Source organism: Phoxinus phoxinus, assembly GCF_949152265.1.
Source record: "Phoxinus phoxinus genome assembly, chromosome: 13".
Taxonomy (NCBI): Eukaryota; Metazoa; Chordata; class Actinopteri; order Cypriniformes; family Leuciscidae; genus Phoxinus; species Phoxinus phoxinus.
The window spans coordinates 25,764,420-25,789,767 of record NC_136888.1 but is presented as its reverse complement, the minus strand read 5'-3'; the positions used below and the strand labels follow the sequence as shown (position 1 = coordinate 25,789,767).

The 25,348-nt window shown below is 37.1% G+C and overlaps 3 protein-coding genes across 7 annotated transcripts; 2 read left to right on the top strand and 1 right to left on the bottom strand.

Moving 5' to 3' along the window:
* The first annotated feature begins 59 nt into the window (after positions 1–59).
* klf11b (Kruppel like factor 11b) lies at positions 60–6,487 on the top strand. Of its 3 annotated transcripts, none has more exons than XM_079632433.1 (4): positions 60–140; positions 3,017–3,268; positions 4,326–5,094; positions 5,177–6,414. In XM_079632433.1, exons 2-4 carry the CDS (start codon positions 3,026–3,028, stop codon positions 5,470–5,472), a joined length of 1,308 nt encoding a protein of 435 aa, XP_079488559.1. In that variant the 5' UTR covers positions 60–140; positions 3,017–3,025; the 3' UTR covers positions 5,473–6,414. The 3 variants fall into 3 exon arrangements, with proteins under 3 accessions (XP_079488559.1, XP_079488558.1, XP_079488560.1); XM_079632432.1 differs by lacking the exon at positions 60–140 and adding an exon at positions 1,564–1,800 and having other exon boundaries at positions 5,177–6,487; XM_079632434.1 differs by lacking the exon at positions 60–140 and adding an exon at positions 2,691–2,931.
* Positions 6,488–7,038: 551 nt separating this feature from the next.
* On the bottom strand, positions 7,039–20,125 carry dhx32b (DEAH (Asp-Glu-Ala-His) box polypeptide 32b). Its single transcript, XM_079632611.1, has 13 exons — positions 19,643–20,125; positions 19,128–19,321; positions 18,243–18,621; positions 16,691–16,921; positions 16,473–16,566; positions 15,136–15,285; positions 13,396–13,587; positions 12,902–13,042; positions 12,594–12,784; positions 12,060–12,250; positions 9,657–10,848; positions 8,751–8,809; positions 7,039–7,895 (listed from the first exon to the last, which is right to left on the bottom strand). The coding sequence occupies exons 1-11, from the start codon at positions 19,883–19,885 to the stop codon at positions 10,668–10,670; spliced, it is 2,187 nt and encodes a 728-aa protein (XP_079488737.1). The 5' UTR covers positions 19,886–20,125; the 3' UTR covers positions 7,039–7,895; positions 8,751–8,809; positions 9,657–10,667.
* On the top strand, positions 15,450–24,958 carry LOC307009129 (fibronectin type 3 and ankyrin repeat domains protein 1-like). Of its 3 annotated transcripts, none has more exons than XM_079632614.1 (11): positions 15,450–15,662; positions 22,245–22,419; positions 22,522–22,646; positions 22,829–22,910; positions 23,244–23,318; positions 23,455–23,520; positions 23,629–23,794; positions 24,240–24,383; positions 24,467–24,544; positions 24,656–24,700; positions 24,776–24,958. In XM_079632614.1, exons 2-11 carry the CDS (start codon positions 22,307–22,309, stop codon positions 24,863–24,865), a joined length of 984 nt encoding a protein of 327 aa, XP_079488740.1. In that variant the 5' UTR covers positions 15,450–15,662; positions 22,245–22,306; the 3' UTR covers positions 24,866–24,958. The 3 variants fall into 3 exon arrangements, with proteins under 3 accessions (XP_079488740.1, XP_079488738.1, XP_079488739.1); XM_079632612.1 differs by lacking the exon at positions 15,450–15,662 and adding an exon at positions 20,768–21,156; XM_079632613.1 differs by lacking the exons at positions 15,450–15,662; positions 23,244–23,318 and adding an exon at positions 20,864–21,156.
* The last annotated feature ends 390 nt before the right edge of the window (positions 24,959–25,348 follow it).

The following is a 25,348-nucleotide window of genomic DNA, read 5'->3' as shown; positions in this document are numbered from 1 at the left end:
AAAACACGTATGAATTCAAGGCAAGCTATAAAAGAATTTTACACATTATTATAGACGGTTACATCCACCTTTCAACTCCAATAATTATTGTTATTTTTTTAAAGGTCATTAAATGGGTTCAGTTCAGACCAGAGATTGAGGTAAGAATGTTTATTGTAGCACAGTATCGTAATAATGGCTCTTCCAGATTTTAACGATGTGCATTACATATTGAGTAAACTATAAAGACTATAAACTGTCCTGAACCTAAAGTGTTTTCACAATTTATTACATTGTAGGATCTACAACAGGAAACAATTGTAAAATTCCAGGCCTGGAAATTTAATAAAATCGTGTTCATAATATAAATTGAAATATTTTAGAATAAAACATTCAAAATAAATAAAATAAAATAAAATAAAATCTTTGACATTTTCTGCAAAGACAATTTCGGTAACACTTTGTTTTACAGTGTCCTTGTTACATATGTTACATGTATTTACAATAGTATTAACAGTTAATTATGCAAAATTACATGCAACTAACCCTCAACCAATCCTAATACTACCCTAACTCTATAGTAACATGTACTTAATTAATATCACTCAGTACTTAAATATATAATTGCACTGTAACAATGGCACCGTAAAATAAAGTGTAACCACAATTTCTATTAAATGTTATTATGTATTTCTTTACAGGTTTTCAGGAATTTTTGATTTTTTTGTTAAAAAAATACAGTGAAAAAAAACATTATTATTAAAAATGACAGTGAAAACAAGCATTTTAATTATTCTTACTTGATGATTAAACCACTAATCCCAATTTATCATCAACCCATAATCATTGGTCATGGTTGCATTAAAATAATTTATTTTATGTTATTAAATTAGATGTTAACACGTTACAATAAGGATTGTTGAATAAAGATTAGGCTAATAGTCAACGTTAGGTAATACATTATGTTAACTAAAAATTAGCAATAGGCCTACATCTGTAAATATGTTACAGTAGCCTATTTATTAACCTTTTTTAAACAGATAGTTAATAATAAAAATAAAAATACAACTGTTCATTACATCATCAACAGACACAACTGCATGTGAACAGTAAATGTAGGAATTAGCATTACCTAAAATGTAAAAATGCTTTAGAAGTATTTGGCATTGTTAGTTCTAGCTAATTCTGATGTAATAATAATGTTACAAATGGAACCTTATTGTAAAGTGTTACCAAATAAACGTTAAAGTTATTAATAAACTTGGTTGTAAGTATATACGTTATTGTTTTTCCATGCCTGCTAAGCTAATTTGGCTCCTCGTGTTGTGTGTTTAGCCGTTACCTGTTTAAGCTGACTACTATAGATGCACAAACATGTTTCACTATTATATGGCTCCTAAAGGCTGCGACCTTTCGCCCAGTTCCGTCCTCTCATAGTTCAGCGAGTTTACAGCGACACTGTTGACTCCCTCCACACGCCCATCTGCAGCCACGCACCCCTGTTCCTCCAATCGCGCGCCTATCACGCACTGATCACGCGCCGGCCTTCACACTATTGGCCAAGGTCTCACACACATTTGTTTTTCATTGGTGGCATGTTGCCACCCGCCAGACTGTTGTGAATTTTGTTTTCTCTTTTTTTCGGAGGCTTGTTTTACTCAGCTGCTGGTAAAAGCGAACTGAATTCCGGTGTGAGTCGCGTCACTGAACGGGCGGAGCAGCTCCATGTCTTTGTTCTGCTCTACTTTTCATTTAATATTTTTTCATACGTTTGAATAGATGTCAACACGCCGGTTTTCTAACATGGAAGAATTATGTGGGGTAAGAGCGGAATATTTCGTTAAATAGCATTTATATTTATGTAATATAATTTTTTTAACGAGTTGCTTTTGATTTAGTGACACTGACTGGTCATTGCTGATTGTGTTTAACTGTTGATGTAACTGAGGCGAATGACGTCAACTTTTACTTAATGTTACATTGTAACTGTGTTTGCCTTAGCATCACGAAATGTTACAATGTATAACATTTCAAAGTTCTGAAAACATTTAGCCGTCTTCGAGTTGGCTGGCCCTGTTATAGTAAACAATACGGATCTGTTGTAGTCTACATTCAGTTTCGGTGGGCACCGTTATTCCTGTTGGCCTCATTTAAACCCTCAAGTTGGCCACCAAGTAATCAAATTGCGCATTTTTTGTATCTTCATTTTCTTGCCTTTATTTTTTAAATGTATGTGTATACACTGACTCTCTCACACAAACACACAGAGACACTTTTATCATGTTTTTCCTTAGTCTCTTATGTTGTTAATTTATTTGTAATAAATCATTTTTTTAATCCATTAAAAAGTGGATTTCTGGTGTTATATTTATTAATATTTAAATATTATATTTGGTAAGAGTGATGTCTCAAAAAAAAAAATCACAATTCTCATTTAAACTTAGAAAAATGCAAAAGAGAAGTACCGGTAGTCTTTTGGAACCCACTAAAATCCCACCAGTGCAATGTATTATGTAAAGCAGTGAGGCTGGTTGATATGACCATACTGCACACTATATGGAGACAGTACAGAAGTCAATCAGGTGTGCAGCACCTTGTTGACACTGCTTTAAAAAAAAAAAAAAACTGTGCATGCTGCTCACTAATGGTGTTATTTGGCTGGGAGGGGCTTGCCATCAGTCAAAGTTTTCTGGCCTCTGGCACTGCTCCCGTGTCTATCAGGGGGTTTCAAGTTTTGCTCACAGCCGTTTCACATGGCCAGCTTGTGAGCACGTCATTGTTTTGGCTTTATTTGGCAGTGGGAGTTGACTTCAGCCCTAGTGATAGAGGGTCCCTGCAGACGGGCTGCATTAAAAAGGGTTCCTCTGTTAAACTGTCATACTGCTTTTGGATCCATCCATGAATAGATAAAGACTGAGAAAGACTCATTCAGATCCACCCCGCAGCTGAGCTGTATGTGTCAAAACAACCAGAGGGTATTCTTTCATCTTTAATACATTACGTTACATTAGTTTTCTTGTTTTCTTGTGGTTCTCAGGGAGCTCGGATGGAGGACTGTGAGGATTTTCTGGAAGGGAAAAAGCACAGTGAGCACTCATGCAGTGTCCTGGAATACAATGATCTTGAGGCTGCTGAAGCTCTGGTCTTCATGAGCTTCTGGAGTCAGATGTCTCCAAAACCCAACACCTTCAAACCTCGGCCTCTCACACCAGCTTCAGACTCCTGCGATTCTTTCCTGCCCCCCGAACCACCGGAGACCCCAAGGGACTTCGTCTCGCTCTCTTCACTGGTAAGCGAGTCTTCTTTCGTTGAAACGATCTACTGGAAGGTAAAATATGTACACTTCAAGCTCTGTTTAATTTGTCAACATTCACACCGGGGAAGCTCAGGCGCCGCACAGCGTAGCACAAAGCTCTTATCAGAACCTGATTTGTTTGCTGAAAACTTTGGGAAGGTTTTATGACACCCTGGACAGGTGGTAGTCTTGAGATAAGCTACATCTGCAAACTGAACTTCAGCACCTTTACTGTGTTCACACGACTCACCTGTGCTGTAATGATGCTGAGAGATGAATGGACAAAATAGTACTGCTGTCATATAGTGAATAGAGCAGCCATTTATCCATTAGGAAATTCCACAAGTTGAAATATTTTTTTGCAAAAGAGCTTGATTTTTAGGGATGCACCAGTATTATGATGGCCAATGTGAAAATAAGCCGATCATTATTTTCATGTTATGGTCGGTAACTGATAAATGTCCGGTATTAAAATTCTGTACTATTTTAATCAAATTAAATATAAACACAAGTCTTAGGTATAGTGTATAGTATAATGTAAAGTATGAATTTTTAGTTTTTTTAAAGAATAACTTTTAAGTGAGAAATGCTAAACTAAATGTAAAAATAGGGAAAATGAGCATGCACAATCAAATATACAAATCTTAAAATTAATATAAAGTTTTTTTAATTTGTGTCAATTTAAGTTTAGTTTTTTGGTCTTTTATTTTTTATTTACTTTGAAGATTTGTTTATCAGCCATTTATCTCTTATCGATCATAACATGAAAATAATTATCGGTGTGTCTGTATTTGCCATTTTAATATTGGTGCACTCCTTAAAAATCAAGATTACATTTATCAGTGTTAAATTATTTAGTGCTAAATTATTTTAATTAAATAGTTAGTGTTTTAAAGGTTAACTTTAAGTGAGCATTAGACAACAGCCATTGTAATCTAGCATGCCGAATTAAATATACAATATTGATACAGATCAAATAAAAAATCTGATAACCGATATGTCCTTGATATACTGGACACTTCTTAACTCTGATTGTCTTCTCTTCTTGCAGTGCATGACCCCACCGCACAGCCCCAGCTTTACTGAGACCTCCAACACCACATCAGTGCCAGCCTCCCCCTCCCCACTTACCCGGTCCTGTCCCAGCCTCCCCAGCCCGAGATCTGCATGCCCCACCATGGCCTCCACCACTCAGGACCCCACAGAAAAGACCACACCCCTGCCTTGCAGAGCCATGGCAACCAGCGTAATACGGCACACGGCCGACAGCTCCCTGTATCAGAACATTCCACAAAAGACTGTTCCTTCATCATCACCATCACCCACCCTGTCCTGCCAACCCCAGACCGACACCACGCCGCCATGCCAAAACAGCAGCAGACTTCTTTCTAAGGATGATAAGTGCTTCATTACATCATCTCCTCAGCCACCGCCCCCAACCTCTAGTCCACCAATCATATGCCAGATGTTCCAACCTGGAGTCATCTCAGCGACGTTTATTCAGAAGCCCAGCCCTGGGGTGAAGTCTATCTTACCACAGCCGCTCCTGATGGGCTCTCCGGTGCCTCAGGGGACGGTGATGTTCGTGATGCCCCAGTCACCGGTGTCTTCGGCTTCACAGTGCCAACAGACTGTTATGACTCTAGGCAACACCAAGCTCCTGCCTCTGGCTCCCGCGCCTGTTTACGTGCCCTCGGGGCAGAGCAGCATCACGCAGGTCGACTTCTCCCGCAGGCGCAACTACGTCTGCAATTTCCCTGGTTGTCAGAAGACCTATTTTAAAAGTTCTCACCTAAAGGCTCATCTCAGAACCCACACAGGTAAATAATAATCAGTATGTAGCCTCAACTTTTAAAGTCTAGGTCAAGCAGGCCATCTAACATGTCTTGTTCTGTCTTCCAGGAGAGAAACCTTTTAGCTGCAACTGGGAAGGCTGCGACAAGAAATTTGCTCGCTCTGACGAGCTCTCTCGGCATCGGCGAACGCACACGGGCGAAAAGAAGTTTGTGTGCCCGGTGTGTGACCGAAGGTTTATGCGCAGCGACCACCTCACCAAGCACGCACGGCGACACATGACCACCAAGAAGATCCCATCCTGGCAAACAGAGGTGCGGAACCTCAACAAGATCACCGCCGCCAAGGCCTTGCCCACTGGCACAGCACTACCGGTCAGCATGTTGCTGCCAGCCTCAAACTGACTTTGATGGAGACTGAACTCTAAACCCTCACCATTGTTATGCAGGGACTCATGTTATGAGGGCAAGGCTGCTGATTCTCTCATGGGCAAAAACGTTATTATGCACTGGACTCCTGTCTTCTTTGCTGCACATATTTCGCACATTTTGTTTACTATTGTGTAAAAGATTTATGCACTCTTTTGCCAGTCTTTGTACTATGTTTGTCTTAAAATTTCTTACTTTTTCTTCTTCATATTTTTTTGTACATATCTAATGGAAATGTATGATATGCTAAACTACACAAAATTAGAAAAATATGTAAAAATATATATGTGGATAATTATCTACACTGTGATTATCATATAATACCTTTATTTAATACTCCTTTTTTTATTAAACAATGAAGATTAAGTGTGTTTTTGTGATTTTTTTTTTTTTGTTGTTGTTTAAAAGCACTAAAGGTTTAAAAAAAATCTGTGGCATCAGAGAAATTCAGCAACTCCTATGTGGTTTGGGATGGAGTGTTTTGGCTGTTGTTCTGCTTCCCGCTTCTCTTGGCAGTAACAGATCTTCCACTCTCCCATTGCTCACATGATGCATCACTTCCTGTTGGATTCGTGAGGTCTGTCTGTGTACTGGATATTTTGTCTCATGCATCATCTTTAATAGGCCTTTCTCAGCAGCAAGTTGACAGTCCTTTCGTTCGCCGCCAGTTGCCATTAAGTCAGTAAAAAGTTAGCAAAGTTGCTTTTTATTTAAAATAAACTCCTCTGAGTGAACAATATATAATTAGTTTATTATAAAGTTGTTTCGATAAATGTCGTTACTTATAAGTTATGTATATGTTCCTTCTCTTATAAGGTATAAATATTGTGTGTTTTTTTGTAAGTTATACACTTTCATGGTGAAAAGCCTTCTCTATTTGCCAAACACATGATGTTCCGATTTTCCGAAATTACAACCAAAAAAAGAAAGAAAAAAAAGTTTTGTTCATTAATGCTTACCACATGGAATAAATCGTGTGCTTTCCAGTGACACTTATGTTCCCACAGAGATTGAAACCGGATGCCTGTAATTACTGCTCAGACCACTGTCAAACATATTAAAAAAATGAAAAAATGCATTATAATACTATTATATATAATAATATAATTAATAGTAATAATAGTATTATAATACTAGGCTACTGCGTTTAAACGATGGCCAATCAGATTACAAGACTGACTGTAGGTGTGGGAGGCGCGACCAATCAGCTTTCAGAACGGTGCCCCGCCTCCTTGTCTTACTGACCGACTTTCCCCAACCATATGAAGAAGCCTTCAATCGACTGTCCAAAAATGCAGCAACAGCGATACCGTGTGGGTTATTGCGTTATGTATTTTTTCTTCATCTCGGAATTGAGAAGGTAATAAAATAAACACGTCATTGTGCTATTTAATTTCTGCTATCAAAAACTCGGCAGTTTAATAGGCTAATGACTCGATAAAACAAGCTTCAAAATGTATCTAGTCTACTCTTCCATTCTGTAAATGTGTTTATCCTTTTGCGTGCTTTCCTCACTCAAAGCGAAAATAACAATTACAAATTGCAAAAAAAAGTAGTTTTTTATTAAACACATTGACAAATATCTTGAATGAATGACAGGCGACTACAGGATGTCTACAGATTTACATCTGCATCCACTGAATTCAGACAGATATAAACAATATTGACAGCTTTCATTGTTGACAAAAACAAACAAACAAACATATTTATCACATGTATTAAATGCAGAAGCCATTTTGTTTTTCTGGTGTTGCTATAGCTACTAATGAGTTACCTAAAATGAACTAAATCATTTTAAAGAAAACTATACAATACCTGATTAATAACTGTGAAATGTAGATTTTCATTGTGCCTCAAAAGAAATTGTATTCAGCATGGAGGCCTTTCTATTGGCTGAACATACACATCAGTGCAGTTTAGGGTAGTTGGGGCCTCCATGGAGTCACTAAAAACTGCTGATGTGCATTCCTGTCTTAGATGGGTGGAGGATTTTGGAAATGTGGTCAGGAAATGGAACTAAATTATCCACTCCATATGTTTTTCTCTCAGGCAAGGTGCTTTACAGAATAATATTATATGAAAAAATGTCAAAAGGAAAGTACATGTTTTATTCCATTCCTTTTTTATTTTATTTGACCAGCTGTAATCTGAAAAAAGAGATATAAATATGCTTAAAATGAAAAATGTAATGCTGTAATATCAGTGATAGATATAAAAATGATTCACTATACTTTTGTAGTGACTAGTGATCAATAATCCTTTTCATACATTTTCTCTTTTCATAGTTGTCTCAGAAGATCATTATTTTCGTTCAACTAAACTCGTTCTCGATTGTGTTCATGAGGTCCTCTTCTGAAGCATCATACATGATAGGCAAGGCCAGAGATGAGCCATAACTTCTAAAAAGAATACAAAAGAGGATTTCATAGTTAATACAGGGGCTTTTCCTTTTCAGTAGAAACTAAAATCTTTAAATTATAAAAAAGATATTGTAAAATATACAGGTACAATACATCAATATTTCTTTTTAATTTAATTAACCACTAAAAATAAAAAAAGAGGATGTCATATAAACCTTCATGTTCCAGCCGCTTTGACATCGAGAGGATTTTCATTTCCCCGAAAATACTAATGTTGGACTAATGTGTTACATTTGTTCCCAGTTAAAAATAGCCGGTCCTACAAAAATAAATCTTTCATTATTCAATCTTTTTATCAACTAGCACAGGTTTTGTACTATTTACCGGTATTTTAAGAACTGACTGATTGTAGGCCTCATTGATCTGAGTTTATGCACCATTTTTTTTTTTTTTTTAGATGAAGAAGCTAGAATTATTTTTTTTATTTTTACTTAAAAAACTGAGGTGCATAAAGAAATAACACCTGTGCTAATTGAAAGACAAGAAGTTGACAAACACATTGAATCCAATATTTGGTGATTGTAGCATAATGAAAGCAATTTTGACAAGGCTGGTCAAGGTAACACCAAATTAGGTACATTTTCAGCACAGCTCCAGGTTAATACAGGGATTTTTCAATGTCCAAAGTCTTCAAATGAAAAATGATATTGTACAATTTACAAGTAAAATACATTATTTTTATTTTAACCTCTTGAAGTGGCGTCACATAGCCTACATTTGTTAAGCATTAACATTTGAATTATTATACAGGCCTACTCTCAACCAAACACTGGACACAACCTAACTTCTTTCAGTGGAAATTATGTACGTCAATAATAAATGAAAAACACTTACGAAGCTGTTGCTGTGCTCTCAATTTTGGTGCAGCTCAACAGGTCCTTTAGAGGCATGATCTGTTCAGAAAGCAAGGAAATAGATAGGGATTCCGTACTTAATGACTTTAATTGTTTCTATGAATAATTCATAGTTGATTAGTTGTCATTGGCCTATTGGAAACAGTCGAGGCAGTCTGGAAAAGTCGCAGCAGTCATACCTTTTCATGAATGTTTGAGGTTGGTTTGTTCACTGAGTTAACTTTATTTTTGTCGTTAAATTCGCCACTCGTCACATAAACAAACTGTGATTCATCATGTGCATTGCCACTGTGCACGTTGTTGCTGTCTTGTCTTTTGGCATAGTGAAGTCCAGACGACTTTGATCCAAATATTGGCATATTATCGGAAGTCCTTATAGTTATATCAGTGGTGTCACACTCATCGAGAATTCTGTCCACCTCCACCGCAAGATCTTCGGCTGAAAACTCAGAGTCCTGCCCGTCACTGTTACAGTCTCCCTGGGCTCTTCTTCTGACAGACAAGCGCCGATCTGAAGTTTTGTTGTTTGAGGGACCAAACAATTGACTTGCATTCCGGTGTCTGCCGCTGCTACAGACGCTTTCCTCTGTCACTGACATAGGTGCGACTTTTTTCATCTTGCTTTTTGCTGTGCCCATTTCCAAATGCCTAACGATTTGACATATTGCAAAGTCAGGCTACTCAAATAGTCTAATATATATATATTTTTTTATCTTATTAGATTTAATAATGTCGTTTCAAGTGCAACCAGTGACGCTATGCAACAAACTAGAACGCTCTCATAATCAGCAAAAGTATGCGTTGCAAGTAGGCTACGCGACACGTCTGTCTGAGTTGTAGATGACGTCGGCACTCATTCGACCAATCAAAGACTTTGTTTACAAACCTCAAGCGTCGCGTCCACCTCTGCCGTCTGTCATGTGAGTGAACTTCCAGCTGGGTGACGATGCAGTAGGCTACAAGAATTGCTGTTTGACCAAAAAACCCAAACATTTAAAATCATTAAAAAAATTTTTTTAAACAGTGATGCATTTAGTATTAGATCTATTCATTTACACAATGTTGTTTTTTAGTATACCGGTATTACACATTCATTTTCAACATCATAATGGGTGTTTCACCACAGGGACTGTCTAATTTTAAGACAGCTAAATGTGATATAAATCAAGTAGATCATTTTGAACTTTATTAAACTGTATGAGAGCTTTATAGAAAAAAATCAGAAAGATACAATATTAACACTTCCAAAAACAGTTAAACACTTTTATTTAATTTCTTATTTTGTGTGAATTATCAAGTGGATAATTATTAAGTGGAGATTAATTTTAAAAATATTATATTAGCTAAACAAATTCCTTACAAATAAATACATATACAACTGAAAACAAAAAACAATTCCAGTCTATTACAGCTCTGCTGCACTAAATAAAACCAATGGAAAACACAATTAATGCAAAAAGGAAAATAAGGTTGAATTGTACTATCCTGATGCACATGGCTAAATCACGCATATTATGTAAAAATTAACTACAGTTTATAAAATACATTTTAGACACCATAAAGTCAATGACAGTTTATTCATTAACTACTGCACAGCAGTAGATTATTTAAATTGTTATGAATTCAGCAGAGAGAAGACAACTGTACAAACTGTTGTTTCCTAGAAGCATTGTCCCGGGCACACTAATGTTTTTCTGCACGCCCTTTGAATTTAAGCAAAAGATTACACAATCTGTTCTTTTCTTCATCATTATTGATTAATCAATCAAACTAATTTGGTGAGTCTAGATTCCTCATTGTGCCTCATACATTCCATGGTTACTGTATAGCAGGCCAGCAGTGTAAGCATCCTGTCAATGTCAGGGTAACGCAGTGGCAAGGTATGCCATGTCCCCAGTCATTGTATGGTACAGCGCTCATGGGGCTGCTCCTCACTGGCAGGGCTGCTGGGGGTCTGGGATTTTCTTATGCCTTTAGATGGGGCAGCTGAACCGTGATCTATAATGTTCTGCAGTACGTCTTTACTCTCACTAGGTGGCAGGTTATAGAAGAAGTACTGTGGCGCTATCTGAATGAACCTGTCACAAGCAAAAAGCAAAGAAATGATAAAATTACAATGCACTGAAGAAAAAATTGCTCAAAAGGTTGAAAGAAATAATGGCTTGCTAGCCAAATTAAAAAGCTTCAAAAGGAAATTTAAAATAAAAAAAAGTTTTTTATGAAGTTATTAGAGACTGAGCTAAATTAAATTATTGTTATCATTACATTATTAATGACTGATTATTTACAACTCAATGCACTCAAAACATGTTTTAAATTAAAATAATTGGCAATTAAGGTTCTATAAGGGAAGATATATATAAAATAAAAATAAACATGAACATTTTGAAAAGTACAAGTGTCAACTTTGTAATGCAAACATTTTAAGTTTCTTACTCTTTTAGTTCCATTTTGTTTTTATTTATTTATTTAGTTTTTACTGGTTATATTTACTGCATATTTATTTTTTGTTTGTTTTTGTAAATACTGTATATTACATATTTATTTAAAGATTTGTACATCAAATTAAAAAGGTAGGGTGGTCTTGTAGGTTCAAGGGATAGTTGAATATACAGTACAACACGTGTCGCATGAGATCATTCTGTCATACTTTTGTTTCTTTTTTAAAAAACTTGATGCGAATGGGACATTAAAAAAAAAAATTCTGTTGTGGTCCATTAAAAAGAAAAAAAAGGGCATACGGCATTAGAACAACACCAGGGTGAGTAAATTATGACTTCCTTTTCATTTTAGGGTGAATATCCCTTTGAAGCCTTTTTCCTCTTTCAGTGTTGTGGTGTTTGTTACCAACACAAACTCATGGCAATTCATAACTATTATACGTTTTGGCCAATTAGTGGCTAATTCTTGTGAATTCATGCGATCTCATTAGTACGTTTGCGTATGGTCTGCTTACGGTTATATGTTTGGGAGAAGAGGGTTGGACCTTCTTGCTTTCTTTTTTTTTGTTCAAAAAATTGTCTGCTTCCGTATGATTCAAATTGTACGAATGAATACAAAACCTTTTCTCATGAGATACATTTGCTCTATCACAAGCATTAACTACAGCAAAGTACTTCATCTTTCAAGTCAGTTTGGAGCTTTTGTTTCTGAGAATTAGCATAGCTAAATGTCTAATAATAATAATAATAATAATGTCACTTTCTGAAACAAATGCAGCTGGAGATGTTTCCATTGCAAGTAGTAATTCTGTCGTCTAGTTAGACTAAGCAGACGATCCAGTACTTACTCATGTGCTGAGAACTGAGAGACGGTTCTGATACAGTTGTTCTCTGACAGCGTGTGCTCATGGTACAGAACCCATTCTGGCAGATTCTTCTTGTTCATCTCGGTTCCGTAGCCAGACAGTGGGTGGATCTGAGCCACATGTTTATGGGTTAGCATGAAGTAATTCCCTGACCCGTCAATGTCCCTCGCCACCTGGAAAACCCAACACAGAGATTAAACATTCGAAAATGCACTAGAAAAGCACCCAGGCAGTGTTTTAGGAGCACTAAAGATACTTAAATATGTAAATCACTGTGCCATTTGCTAATCTGCCTTAATCACAAACATTACTGTCCCAAGGCAATAATTTGAAAGAGAATTAGCGCACTGATTTTCACAGTGCATTTGAGAAAGAGATTAATCCTCTTTGTTGTTCAGTTTTAGAGAAACTCTGAGCTTTTACCATTAGGAACAAAGCACAGCAATATATTAGATTTTTCCAAAGTGCAAAGTACAATATAATCCTGTATTATGTATATAATCTCTATATCCATACCTGCATGAAGAAGCCAGCTAGTAATGCACGTTTGATGTTCAAGCTGTTGTTTTTAGAGCCAAAGGCGGGTAAGGACACTGGCAGCTCTATCCGTTTCAGGATTTCTGTTAGCTCAGAGCGTATCGCGTCTGCTGTCTGAAGAGCAGCCAGGCTAAGGAAATGGTCTTCACACCACTGTTCCACACTAGAGTCTGAAATGTGAATGTGAAACCCACTCTTTATATGTTTGTCAGTATATTACAGTGATGTTTAATTCACCACATTGGCTATTATTGGGTATATACGTTTTTGTGCTTTGCATCACTCACATGGCCCTTCCTTAGCATATCTGTAAGCATTAAATATGTTGATAAGGGTGAAGTGGTCTCCTTCTGCATGCTGGAACCTCTGATGACACAGCAAGGCCTTCTGTCTCGTTTCCACTGGGGGTGTAAGGAAACTGCTCGGAGCTAAATTACAAAGAGATAGAGCAATTTAAAGCTTTATAATCAATCATAAATGTTTTTTTTTTTTCATTATACATTTTTTATAATAAAATGTTATTATAATAATAATGAAAAAAATATATATAATAAAAAAAATAATTGTATTCATAATAATAATAGTGGTGGAGTAACTGAATGTATTAGTATAGGTTAAATTATCCATACATTTTAATGGGGTAAAAAAGGTACAATCACTTTGGTACAACAACAGTGATCTGACATGATTTCCAAATATAACTGGATGGAGCAAAGTCATATCGGAAGTGCTGACACATGGTGGTACACCTGTTGAGTGGATTGTACTGAGACAGGATTACCTGTTAGCATGGCAGCGATGGTCAGCACTTCACTCACACAGTCGAATTCGCAGGACGCAAGCAAAGTCTTAGCCATCTGTGGCTCGAGAGGAAACTCTGACATGATAATTCCAATCTCAGACAGATTCCCGTCATCATCCAAAGCAGCAAGATAGTCGAGTTCCTCTAAAGCTTGCATGAGGCCTTCTGGATCTATGGTAGAGCGAATTCAAATATTTAGTATATTTCAAACTATTAATCACAGTTTTCCAAGTTATAGTATATTTCCAAGTTTTCCATTATAGTATACGCAGAATAGTTGATAGGCTGATTTTAAAAAACTGACCCAGTGGTGTTATTCTTAACTAAAACCATTTAAATAAATGTTGTTATTTGAAATAGCACTGAAATAAAATAAAATATTAGATGATAAACTACTTTCTTTACTGTAGTTGAAGTGCTATAATTACTGAAACTCAAGCTGAAATAAACATAAATTAAAGATCAATAGAAATGATTAAAAATTACAAAAGCACACAATAAAATTACTAAAACATGACAATGAAAAAGAAAAACGAAACCCGAAAACAGTTAATTCAAAACATAATATATAACACAAATCGTATATAAATAATAATAAAATAAATAAAAGCAATAACTCATAACAATTTGTTTTAAAAGTAGCAGACTGGTTAATTTCAATAATATAAGAACAAAACAGTAAAATTATGGTCTGTCATTTTTAAATGAACTATAGACCTTATTCACAGCAGCGCCATCTTTGATTTTTAACGGGAATAAAGGTGAGGCTGTGAGGGATAGACATGCACCTCTTCTTTGGTTTGTACTGTTATTTAATGTGTTTTTGGATTGTTCTGATAACAAAACACAGACATTTCAGTAAATAAAAAACTCCAGACAACATGAGCTGTGGAAAATACAGCATCATACTGCTTTTCACAGCGGATGCCATTGAAAACACAGCAAGTCTATCCCTCACAGCCTCGCTTTCATACCTGTCATGGCGCTGCTCTGAATAAGGTCTATAGGTAATTGTAAAAACCACCTGAGCAAGTATTATTGTGGGAATAAATCAAAAGGTTATCAACTGTTAGCTGCAATGCATTTTCTGAATAGAAACGTTTGTTAGTCCGACAGAGCAGACAGTAAACAGACAATAAACTCTCACTAATTTGTGGCATCATAACAAAAGCACCCCACATATTTCCTCAGTTGCATCATGAGATAAACAAGTTCATCTAGTTCATCGCTCTTGTCGTAGCTCCACTAATGATGCTGCGCATCTGACTGGTGCGTGCTATGGAAGCAGGTTATCTCTGGAACAATGAATGCAGTCAGAGTGCTGTCGGCTCAGCTAAAGCACGGCTCACCACCTCTTAATACCAGCAGTGAACAGAACAGACCCATCTGCACTCTTACTGTGAGCCAAGAGAACCTGGATGATCCCAGATTTGCTTGGCTGATGTAAACAGCGGAGAGTGAACTTGTTTGTGTTCAGATGGACTGCTTAGATTCATGTGAGGGATTCTAGTGTAAGTGTATGAATTATTGAATGCGGTTATCTCCAATATGAGGAAAACATGCATACATTCACTGTTTGAAATTAGTATATACACAATATTTCAATAGTAGTGCAAAAAAATCGCTTAGATTTACATTGAGGGGAGGACCCGAGCCAGATCTAGAGTGGGCTTTTTTGATTTGGAAATAAGAGGTTTGATTAAATTAGAAGGATCTCACCTGGTCTGTCAATGAAGTCACAGTGGCTCAGGCCCGCAATTTCCATGCGCTTTAGGAAGAGCACAGTGGAAGTGATGTCAGACTCAAGAATGTGAGGGACGCTCTCAACAGGAAGTGACGTGTCCTCTTGATACAAACAGAAACACTTTCCTGCGTACATGAAACGTCTCTGTTATATGATTCAATACATGCCAGAAACACTTATTTTAACTTTTTCCCAGCCATTGACAGACATTTCCGACTTTCCGTGTTTTCACTGTTATACGGTAGGGGGCGCTATGACATCTGAAATAATTCAGAATCTCTTGATCAAAACACAGGCGAAGAAGAAGCAGAAATAAACAAACGTGATCGTCAACATTAAACCTATTTTTAGTCTATTTACAGTCTATGCATTAAACAGCATTTAAATCCAAACTGGCTAATGTTACAGAATGAAATGTCGACCCAGCTTTGGGGGCGTTGATGGACTCGATCTACTCCATCTATGTTTTGATCATCGTTCTGTTTCAACGTTGAAGTTTGGGGTTGGTACGATTTTTTTATGTTTTAAAATTTAAAATAATTGTTTTCTGTTTTATTACATTTTAAAATGTTATCTATTCCTCTGATGGCAGTTCATTACCCCAGTCTTCAGTGTCACATGATCCTTCAGAAATCATATGCCAGGCCCATTTTAGTGCTCAAAACACGTCTTATCACAGTCAATGTTAACAGTTGTTCTGGTAACACTTTATTTTGATTAACGTTAGACATTTAGTTGACTTTAAGTAACTTTACAACTACATGTCAACGAACCCTCATTAGAGTATTTGCAGACTGTCTGCTTAATAACTACTAACACTTTATTTTGATGCTCCCTCAACAGACATCCTTCTGACTATAAGAAACTTTGCAAGTACATCAACTTATTCTACTAACCCATAACCCCTTATTCTACTAACCCTAATCCTATCCCTAAAAGTCTACTAATGCTCATCTAATACTCTAATTAGAGTTAGGTGAAGCGTTATATAGTCAACAGAATATCTAAAGGGGACGATCAAAATTAAGTGTAACATTTGTTCTTAATATTTTTGTGGAAAAACGTGATACTTTTTTTTCATTGATAAATTGAAAGTTTAAAAGACCAGCATTTAATTGATGTAGACATTTTTGATATTATAAATGTCTTTGCTGATCAATTTAATAACTTTTCTTTGTTAAATAAAAATATAACTTACTTAAAAAAAGACCTACCCCAAACTTTTTGAATGCTAGTGTATGAGGAAATATTTAATTATTTTAAAATGAGTAATATCTTTATTTTATCATTTTAGAAAGCAAAAATCACTCACCTGTTGGGCCTGCAAGTTGTTTTCGGCTCTCAGCTTGGCTCTTGCTGATTGGTCGAATAACAATGGAGTTGGCTCTGATTCTAGGATTGTAAACCTGTCACAATGAAACATCACTGTTTCATGTCCGACCAATGAAAATGTATACGGTATATAAAGCAGAGCTAATAATAAGGAATAGTCCGTAAAGTTCAAAATAAAATGAAACAATCACTACATACATATCTTTTTTGCACTCCAGCATCAATCACAAAGCGAATGCTCTGAACGGCCCAGAATAAGTCTTCACTGGGGCTGCAGGTGAGGAAGACTCTCCTACTCTTGCTCTCCTCAGAGAGAAGTGAGAGACTGTCTCCTTGCGCAGGGCACAGAGACACAGGCACCAGCTCGCCATGAGACAGCGCAAGATTGACACCCTCTCGCCGCAAGATGGCATGGGCACATTCAATCTCCTTGAAAATGAAACAAGAAAGAAAAGTTTCTATTACCATGGAAATGGGACCTTTTTCAATTCTATGCTAGATTCGCAGAAGGAATACAGGGGGACATTTATGTATGTGGCACAAAAACTAAGGATCCACTGAAATAATGATCTACCAGTTACCTGGGCTCACACAGGTTGAGATAAAATACACATAAAAATATACACAATAAAAACATCTAATTTTAGTAAAGACTGTGAGGTTGTGTTCACACTTGTAGTTTGGTTCTCTTGTGGTTCTTTTGGTCCAAAATAAAAAAGAAAGTGATTAATTTAGTCCTAGTTAACTTAGCGTTCACACTGTTATTTTTAACATTGAACCTAAAGATACACAAAAAAAGGCTTTTATGATGTTTATTTTGTAACGGAACTGTGTGCTGGGATAAACGTGTGCGCTATATGTGCCGTTCATATGATGGTATGATCATGATTATGTACAACTGACAACTCATGAAGAGCCTATAAAATGTATCAAAACAGCGACAGGAATCCTTCCGTCACACACACAAATGAAGATCTGCTGCGCGGAGACACTGTTCTGATGCCTGTACTGAACTGTGATGGGCAACATGGGCACAAAAAAATTTATATACTAGAGCATTCTGTCCTTTTTAGGGTCGCATCTTGTGGCATCACGTCCTGTTTTTGGTCTGTTTAGATGTCTTTAGTCCGTGTTGCGTTCATATTTCATTCGAACCGCACCAGAGTTCATTTAGAAATGGACTGAGACCCATCTTTTCAGGGGTCCGCTTGTTGGTGCGCACCAGGGTTCGGATGGCAGCGGTCACACTTCTAATAAACCCCACTAACAGAGCAATCGCACCAGGGGTCGTTTTCATCGAACCTAACCTGCCAAGTGTGAACACCCTAAAACTACAACTGAGACGGAGTCCTTAAATCACACGTCTTTTTACACACAAGACATTATCATTAATTATCAACAAATATTTTTTTTATAAATTAATAAATTCAATGAATATGACAATTTATTTTGCAGATATGAAATGACACACCTGAAATGCAAAATAAAATAAACATATAAAACATTATATTATAGATATGTTATAGATTTTTTTTCATAATTACACAACTTTCAAATAATTAGACATTATTTTTTATTTATAAATGAATGCAATAAATTAAATGATTTAATTTATAAATATAAATATTAAATACAATTTACATATAAAAAATAATTTATACAATTATTTGTAAATAATAAATATTTTCAAAAATGTAAACAACTAGTCCAGTAGCACTATCTCATATATCGACGTTTCAATGTCTCTTACTTGCTCAGTTGCCAGAAATGTTACAATGTCTCCATGGTTTTGATTCTGATGTATCTCCAGCGCCAGTCTAAGAGCCGAGCAGAGGTAATCCTTCACACCTCCTCTCCCAGTCCCATACACCACCTCGCACGGCTGTGGCCCTTCCAGCCGGATCTGAGGTACGCTTCCATAGTGTCGTAGCAGTTTCTCAGCGGAGTGAGTGGCGGTGAGGATGACCAGTCTGAGCTCTGGCCGTGCGAGGAGCACGTCTTTGAGCAGCCCGAGGAGCAGGTCTGTGCTGACGGTGCGTTCCTGGGCCTGATCAATGACCACCACCCCGCACTGCTCCAAGAGGGGGTCCGACATCATTTCCCGGAGCAGCACATCATCTGTGCAGTACCTGCAAAGCAACAGATGTCATTGCAGGCCTCTTCAAATTCGATTTAATACAAAATCCTTCTTCAAAATCTACAAACAAAAATAACGAGCTAAGTGAAGACAAGCAGACACGATTAGATGATCATTTACTTTGGGAATTTTCTGTGTTTTCTTTAAGGTCAGCATTTTCATTAAGTCAGACCCTCTCAGCTGTTCTAATCACTGTTCTGGCTCTTTGTCCGCCAGACTGACTTATGGGGGCTCTGAAAGGTTTGATGAAGCATATGGGCAGCATGGAAGTACGGCAGCTGCCGTGGAGACCCTCAGACCGAGCCCCCTCAGCCTTTTGTTAGCTTTTATATTGTTTAGAAGGACAGGCGCCCCTGAAAAGGAGATGCGCGTGTGGTGGTAATGACGGGGGGAGGGGCAGATAGTGACATTTAATGGAAGAAAATGTCCAGGGCAAATGGCCAAATCATTTTGTGTAGGCTTTACATTTCTGAAGATGCCTCGGGATCACATACACACCTCAGTACTGTGTCAGGGGAGCAGCAGGTCTGAAGTGGGATGCTGTATCCAACCTCATTGCCGATGTTCACGTCCATCTCGTCGGCCACACGGAGGGCCAGTTCCACCGTGCTCTGTTGGTGAATCTGAGTGCACACTACCATGCCATTCTGATACTGCGTAGACAGGCAAAACTCTGCACACCACTGAGGGATCTAAATGAAGAGTAAGATGGATAACACATGATTATAAATAAAACTCACAAATAACATACTTTTGGTACTTTCAATGCTAAACTAGTAGTGAATACGTTGTATCTGCCCCGTCCATTTACTTTATTTTCATTGCATTAAAGATGAAAGAATTTACATTAAATTCAATATTAACAACCTCAATTTAGTTCAAAATGTAGCCCTAATGTGTCCTTTAGGGCAGAATATGGAATAATATGAGTTAAAAAAACATTAAAATACTTATTTAATAGCATTTTAATGTACACATTAATATCCATGTTCTATGATAAAACATGAACTCACCTGAGTACTTTGTCCTGTTTTAGCTGTGCCCGTGACTATTACAATCTGACTGTTGATCAAACTGTCCATAAACTCGCATTTCGCTCCCCACACCGACAGACCTTTTCTTTCTCTTAATAGTTTGTAATATCTTGAAGAAAAAGGGAGCCCGTCGAACTGATTCAACTCCAGCAGATCATCCGAATCAATATCTTGAGTTTCGTTGGTTTCGGATAGTTTTTCCACATCTGTTGATCGCTCCATCTCTGTCGCTTTCCTAGTTCACCTCTCTCTTCAATTGCACAAATAAATCAAAAGGAACAAGTTGATTGCTCTGTATAGGATACGATGATACGCTCTATTAATTTTGTGACATATTTATGGCCTTAAATAGATGACCTCTTCCAGATGAGTTTTAGAGACCCGCGCCCAGGCGATACAGACTCTTTGTGTCATGTCATCAGTTGTCCCGCTCAGCGCTCTAGAGAAGTTCAATTCGTGAATGAATCCTTCTTTTGAGTCGGATCCTATTAATGAACAAAACCGGTTCGTTTACCAGTTGGACTCGCACTGAATCGGTCCTCGAGTCAGCATGGTAATAGCATTTTAAGTGCACCAAGGATTCAAGTGAAAAGAAGTTTGTTTGACACACTTAGCCTAATAATAGCCTACACATAAAAATTAGTTTTTTTTTGTTTTTTGTTTTTGTTTTGTTTTTACCAAACAAGCTAAATGTGGATACATAAAAAAGGGGGCCTCAGCAAATTTCCAAATTTCTCAAGATTAATTTAATATTTATAAATTTGACAAGTGTGACATTTTAAAACACCATGCATTGTTATAATGAGTAGCATTTATGTCTACATTTTATATAATATTACAAATATATAGGCCTAGGCTACTATAAAACATTTTATTGGGTAGAAATTGTGAGTAAAACATTTTTAAAAAAAAGTCATCATGTAACAATTTTTTTTTTTTTTTTTTTTTTTTTTTTTTAGTCATCATGTAACAATAACATACCATGGACCACGCGATGACGTAAAAGAATCACTGAATCTTTTTGACCCAGTTCTTTAACATGAATTGTTCAAAGAACCGATTCGGTCTTACTGTCATATAAGCGCACTGAATCAACGCTCGGACGCGCAGCGGCAGAGATTTTAAGCGGTCATGTGGTCATTTAATCTCATCATCACAATAGAGCCCCAAATGATGAAAGTGGCTAGTGCAGGGTAAACACATTAACACAGTTCAGTCTTGATAACCGTACGCTACTTCGCTCTCATGTTTAAACAAAAACAATATGCTGAAATTGGGAAACTCGTGTTTCGTGCAATAAACAATGGTCCACAGATTGCGCGTATACTGTCTGCAGCACCAACAACTATGTCATATTGTCACCATGACGACGGTGCTCACAGAGTCAGATGTGTGTGAGAGAGACAAACACACACAGCAGCTGAACTATCATCATCCTCCGTGTGGGGAATTTCTCAATACAAGGACGCTGACTGAGACAACGATGAACCCAGGTAGACATTTGATTTGTGTTTCGTGGGCGTGGCTTTAGTTTATTGTCAGGGCATTTTATTCATATAAAAAACATATTTAAAACTTGTTTACGTTTGTAAAATATAGCCTAGTAGAGGAAAACAGAAAGAAGAGATTAAAACTGCAGGCAGCACGCGTAACGTGCTTGATAGAATCGTTTACAACTTTTCCAGACACACTTTATTCAAAACAACACCACACAATGATTTCAATAATTTTCATATATCATAGCCTATAGTTTTTATTCCTCTCTTATATTTGATTGATATAAGAAAAAACGTATATATATTTATAGCTACATTTTAATAGCGTACATTTATTTATAATATCAATAGACCTACTTTTTTTTTTTTTTTTACTTTATGCAGAGCTGCATTTATTTACTCAGTTACTGTAGTTAGTTGGGAAATTATGCTACATTGTCAGATCTGTAAAAAAAAAAAAAAACATCCTCAAGTTTTCTCCAGCAACAGTGATTAAAAAGTAATGGGTAATCTTTTAACTTTTAATCACTAATCCAGGAACAAGCTTTATAAAAAATAAATAAAAAAACACCACCACAAAATACCTTCAATAAATTAATTTTCTTATACCACGTAAAGTTCCTTTATTCCTCTGTTATATTTGATTTATATAATACAAATGTGTTTATTTATTTGGAAAATTATGCTACATCTGATAGGAAAAGAAAACGTTTTTTTTTTTTTTCCTGCAACAGTGATTAAAAAGTAATGGATAATCTTTAAACGTAATCACTAATCCAGGAACAATCTTCTGTTAGTTATTCTTGGTGCATTGTTACATGATATTCATGACCTTTATTAAGATGAAACCAATAGGCTGCTCTTTACCCATTCCATGCTGCAGTATCAAATAACTGCATATTAACCATGGATTGGTTTGGGTTTCAGGCAGCCCTTATCAAAACACGCGTATGGTTAACAAAAAGTAATATAACTGTGTTGGAAATTACTATAAAGATATGCCTAAAATTCACATCAATCACACTTTAATAGAAACAATGTACATGATGTTAAGAACGTGCCACTTATTTTCTCTGTTTCTCCAGCAAAATCTCCGGACGTCCCTCAGCCACCTGTGATTGGGAAGGTCAGTCACCACAGTATCGAGATGAGCTGGATGAATGAAGAGAACAAATCTCCAACTGGACCCGCTGAACACCGGACCCACTTCTCTGTGGAGCAGATGGACCCCAAAACACACACATTCAGCTCCATATACATGTCAGTGTCCTCTCTCTGATTGATTATTTCTTTAAATACTCACATTTTTACAACGTATTTAAACTTTTAGTAACGCATCCCTGTTTTGGTGTTTTATCACAGAGGGTACAGCACCCGGCATGTTGTAGAGGAATTGAAGTCCAGCACTTATTACAGTTTTAGACTGATGGTCACCAGACCTTCAGGAGAGTGCAGCTTCAGCCCTGCGGTCTCTGTCTTCACCAACCGTGAGATATTTGACCTATTTTAAACCGAGTAAATCTCATTTTCCTTGCTTTTATCGATTAGAAACAAAAAAAAAATCTTCAAACACAGTTTCAAAAGTTTGGGGTCCATTTAAAAAGAAGAGAAAATGAATACTTTTACTCAACAAGAACACATGGTTAATGTTCTGATGGTGTGACCACAGGAGAGCCTTTCAGTGGGAAGAACCTCCACCAGGCGTTGAACAGGGAGAATGAGCAGGAGCTGACCACAGTGCTACAGTCAGGGTGAGAACCACTGACCATCTGGAAGACCACAAAATCACTTCAAGCTTATTCATAATATATTAGTACTACCATTGTAGTAATCAAGGGGACATCTGACCCACTAATTACCCTCATGCCATTCTAAATCTGTATGATTTTCTTTCTTCTGTGAAACACACACACACACACACACACACACACACACACACACACACACACACACACACACACACACACACACACACACACACACACACACACACACACACACACCTAAGGTTTTTCATTTTCTATCCCTTTAAATACCAGTTCACATATTGTTCATAACCCCTCTCATGTAATTCCTCTCCCTAGAATGGTCAATGTGGATGTTAATGACAAAATGGGGTTCACCCCTCTCATGGTAGCAGCACAGAAAGGTTTCACCAGGTAAACTTGCATCTGATGTTTCTAAAGCTAATTTACCAGGAAGCTACTGAATCTCCCAATAGTCCTAGTTGCTATGTGGTTTCATGAGAGAAAAACATACATTTGTAATTGAGATCAGCATCTGTTTGGTTTGTAGCTTAGCAGACATTTTGGTGAAGCACGGAGCTGATATTAACAAGAGAGATAGCACTGGAAAAAACAGGTGAGCTTGCATATGCCTTTTCAGTGCAGCTCTATGCAGTATCATTTTATAATCATTCATGTCATCTACTCAAATTTTGTTTATCTATGCATGTGTGTTTTTTTTCAGTCTAATGCAGGCCTGTTACTCTGGTCACCTGGATATGGTGAAGTACCTGCGTAACTGCGGGTCAACATGGCAGTCTCGAGACACGGATGGATGCTCGCCGCTCCACTGGGCTGTGGATGGAGGACACCTGCCTGTCATTACATTTTTAATCCAAGATGGTTGTGAGGTCAGAGGTCAATTTTTCAGTCATTTGATGTGATGTAAAGTGCAAAGAACCATATGCTCAAACTTTAGTGCAAGTAGGCTTGAAACGGAAGTTATACAAGTATAAGGACAAGCTCAGTATTTTACGCTTAAAGCCCTGTTTCCAGATTGTTTCTGATGAAATAGAACGGTTAAGATTGGAATTTGGACACATGCTGCTGGCCCGAGAATCCCCCCCCCCCCCCCCCCTTTTAGTTTAAAAGAAGTATACTAATAGCACACTTGGTGACATTAAAGGTATTTCATATGACCTGTTATCACTGATATTTTAGCTTTTAGCTCCATAGCAATGATATTTCACTTAAATGAAACCTCTTTTGACAGACGCACCATCTGGGATGGCCTACTACTCTGTCAAATGTCGAGTTAGACCCTGTATTGTCATCTGTGTTTTTGTCCTCTGACAGGTGGATGTGATGGATAAAGTGTCTCTCTGGACTCCTCTCATGCGTGTGTCAGCCATCAGTGGGAACGCTGCGGTGGCCTGCGTCCTCCTCCAGGCTGGAGCTGATGTAAACGTCCGTGACAAGGCTGGGAAGACACCATTGATGGTATTTATCATCAAAACAGCCACTAGAATGGTCGTGGACAAGATGGATTACATTATTGCAGGCTTTTGGTTGTCATTTTTTAGGTTGCTGTGCTGAATAACCATGTTGAGCTGGTGAAACTTCTGCTTGACAGCGGGGCAGATCAACATTTGAAGAACGAGGTAACAGTCAGATTATGATATTCATAATCCATAAATGATTAAACAATAGGAGTGCAATAAAACATTCTGCCAGAGGAGAACTGATCAAATTATATTTACACCCCAATGTAGTATGGAGCAGGTGCAGCGGATATGGCGAAAGCATTTGGGAGACAGGTAACCTGACAAACTATACATGAACAAATTAATGCTATTTTATAGCTTGGAACAAAAAGACTATTTATGTTTCAGAACATCATGAACTTACTGGATAAAATAAGCATGGAAGATTCAAATCGACTGACATCAACAGAACAGTTCTGTTATGGAGACAAGAAATGATCGTTATCTTGATGTCATATTACATTAAAGCCTCGAGTAAAACTTAAATGTTTCTGTAGTGTATAATAAAATGACATTGAATTCACAATAGTAATACCCTCATATATTATTCTCGTTCAAGTCCTTGCTTGCATTACCATAAATATCCAGTTACAATTTTTTTGAAGGCTTCACATTTCCCTTTTATTATCCTAATTCATAGAAATAAAAAAGCGGAGCAAAAATTAAGCAATAATCTTGATGACAGATTTTGTACAAAAAAACATCAGTGAGCATTCAATACATCCACATGAGTGCATATAAAAAGGTGAAATGTACATACATCGCTGTGACTAAGTAAACAAGAACATAAACACACACACACACACACACACACACACAGGCTTGGCTTGAATGAAATACTGTGACAGCTGGGTATGTTACAGTCCCAAAGCAACAACGTTGGAATATTATGTGGGAAAGTGTAATTTCCCCCTCAGGGTG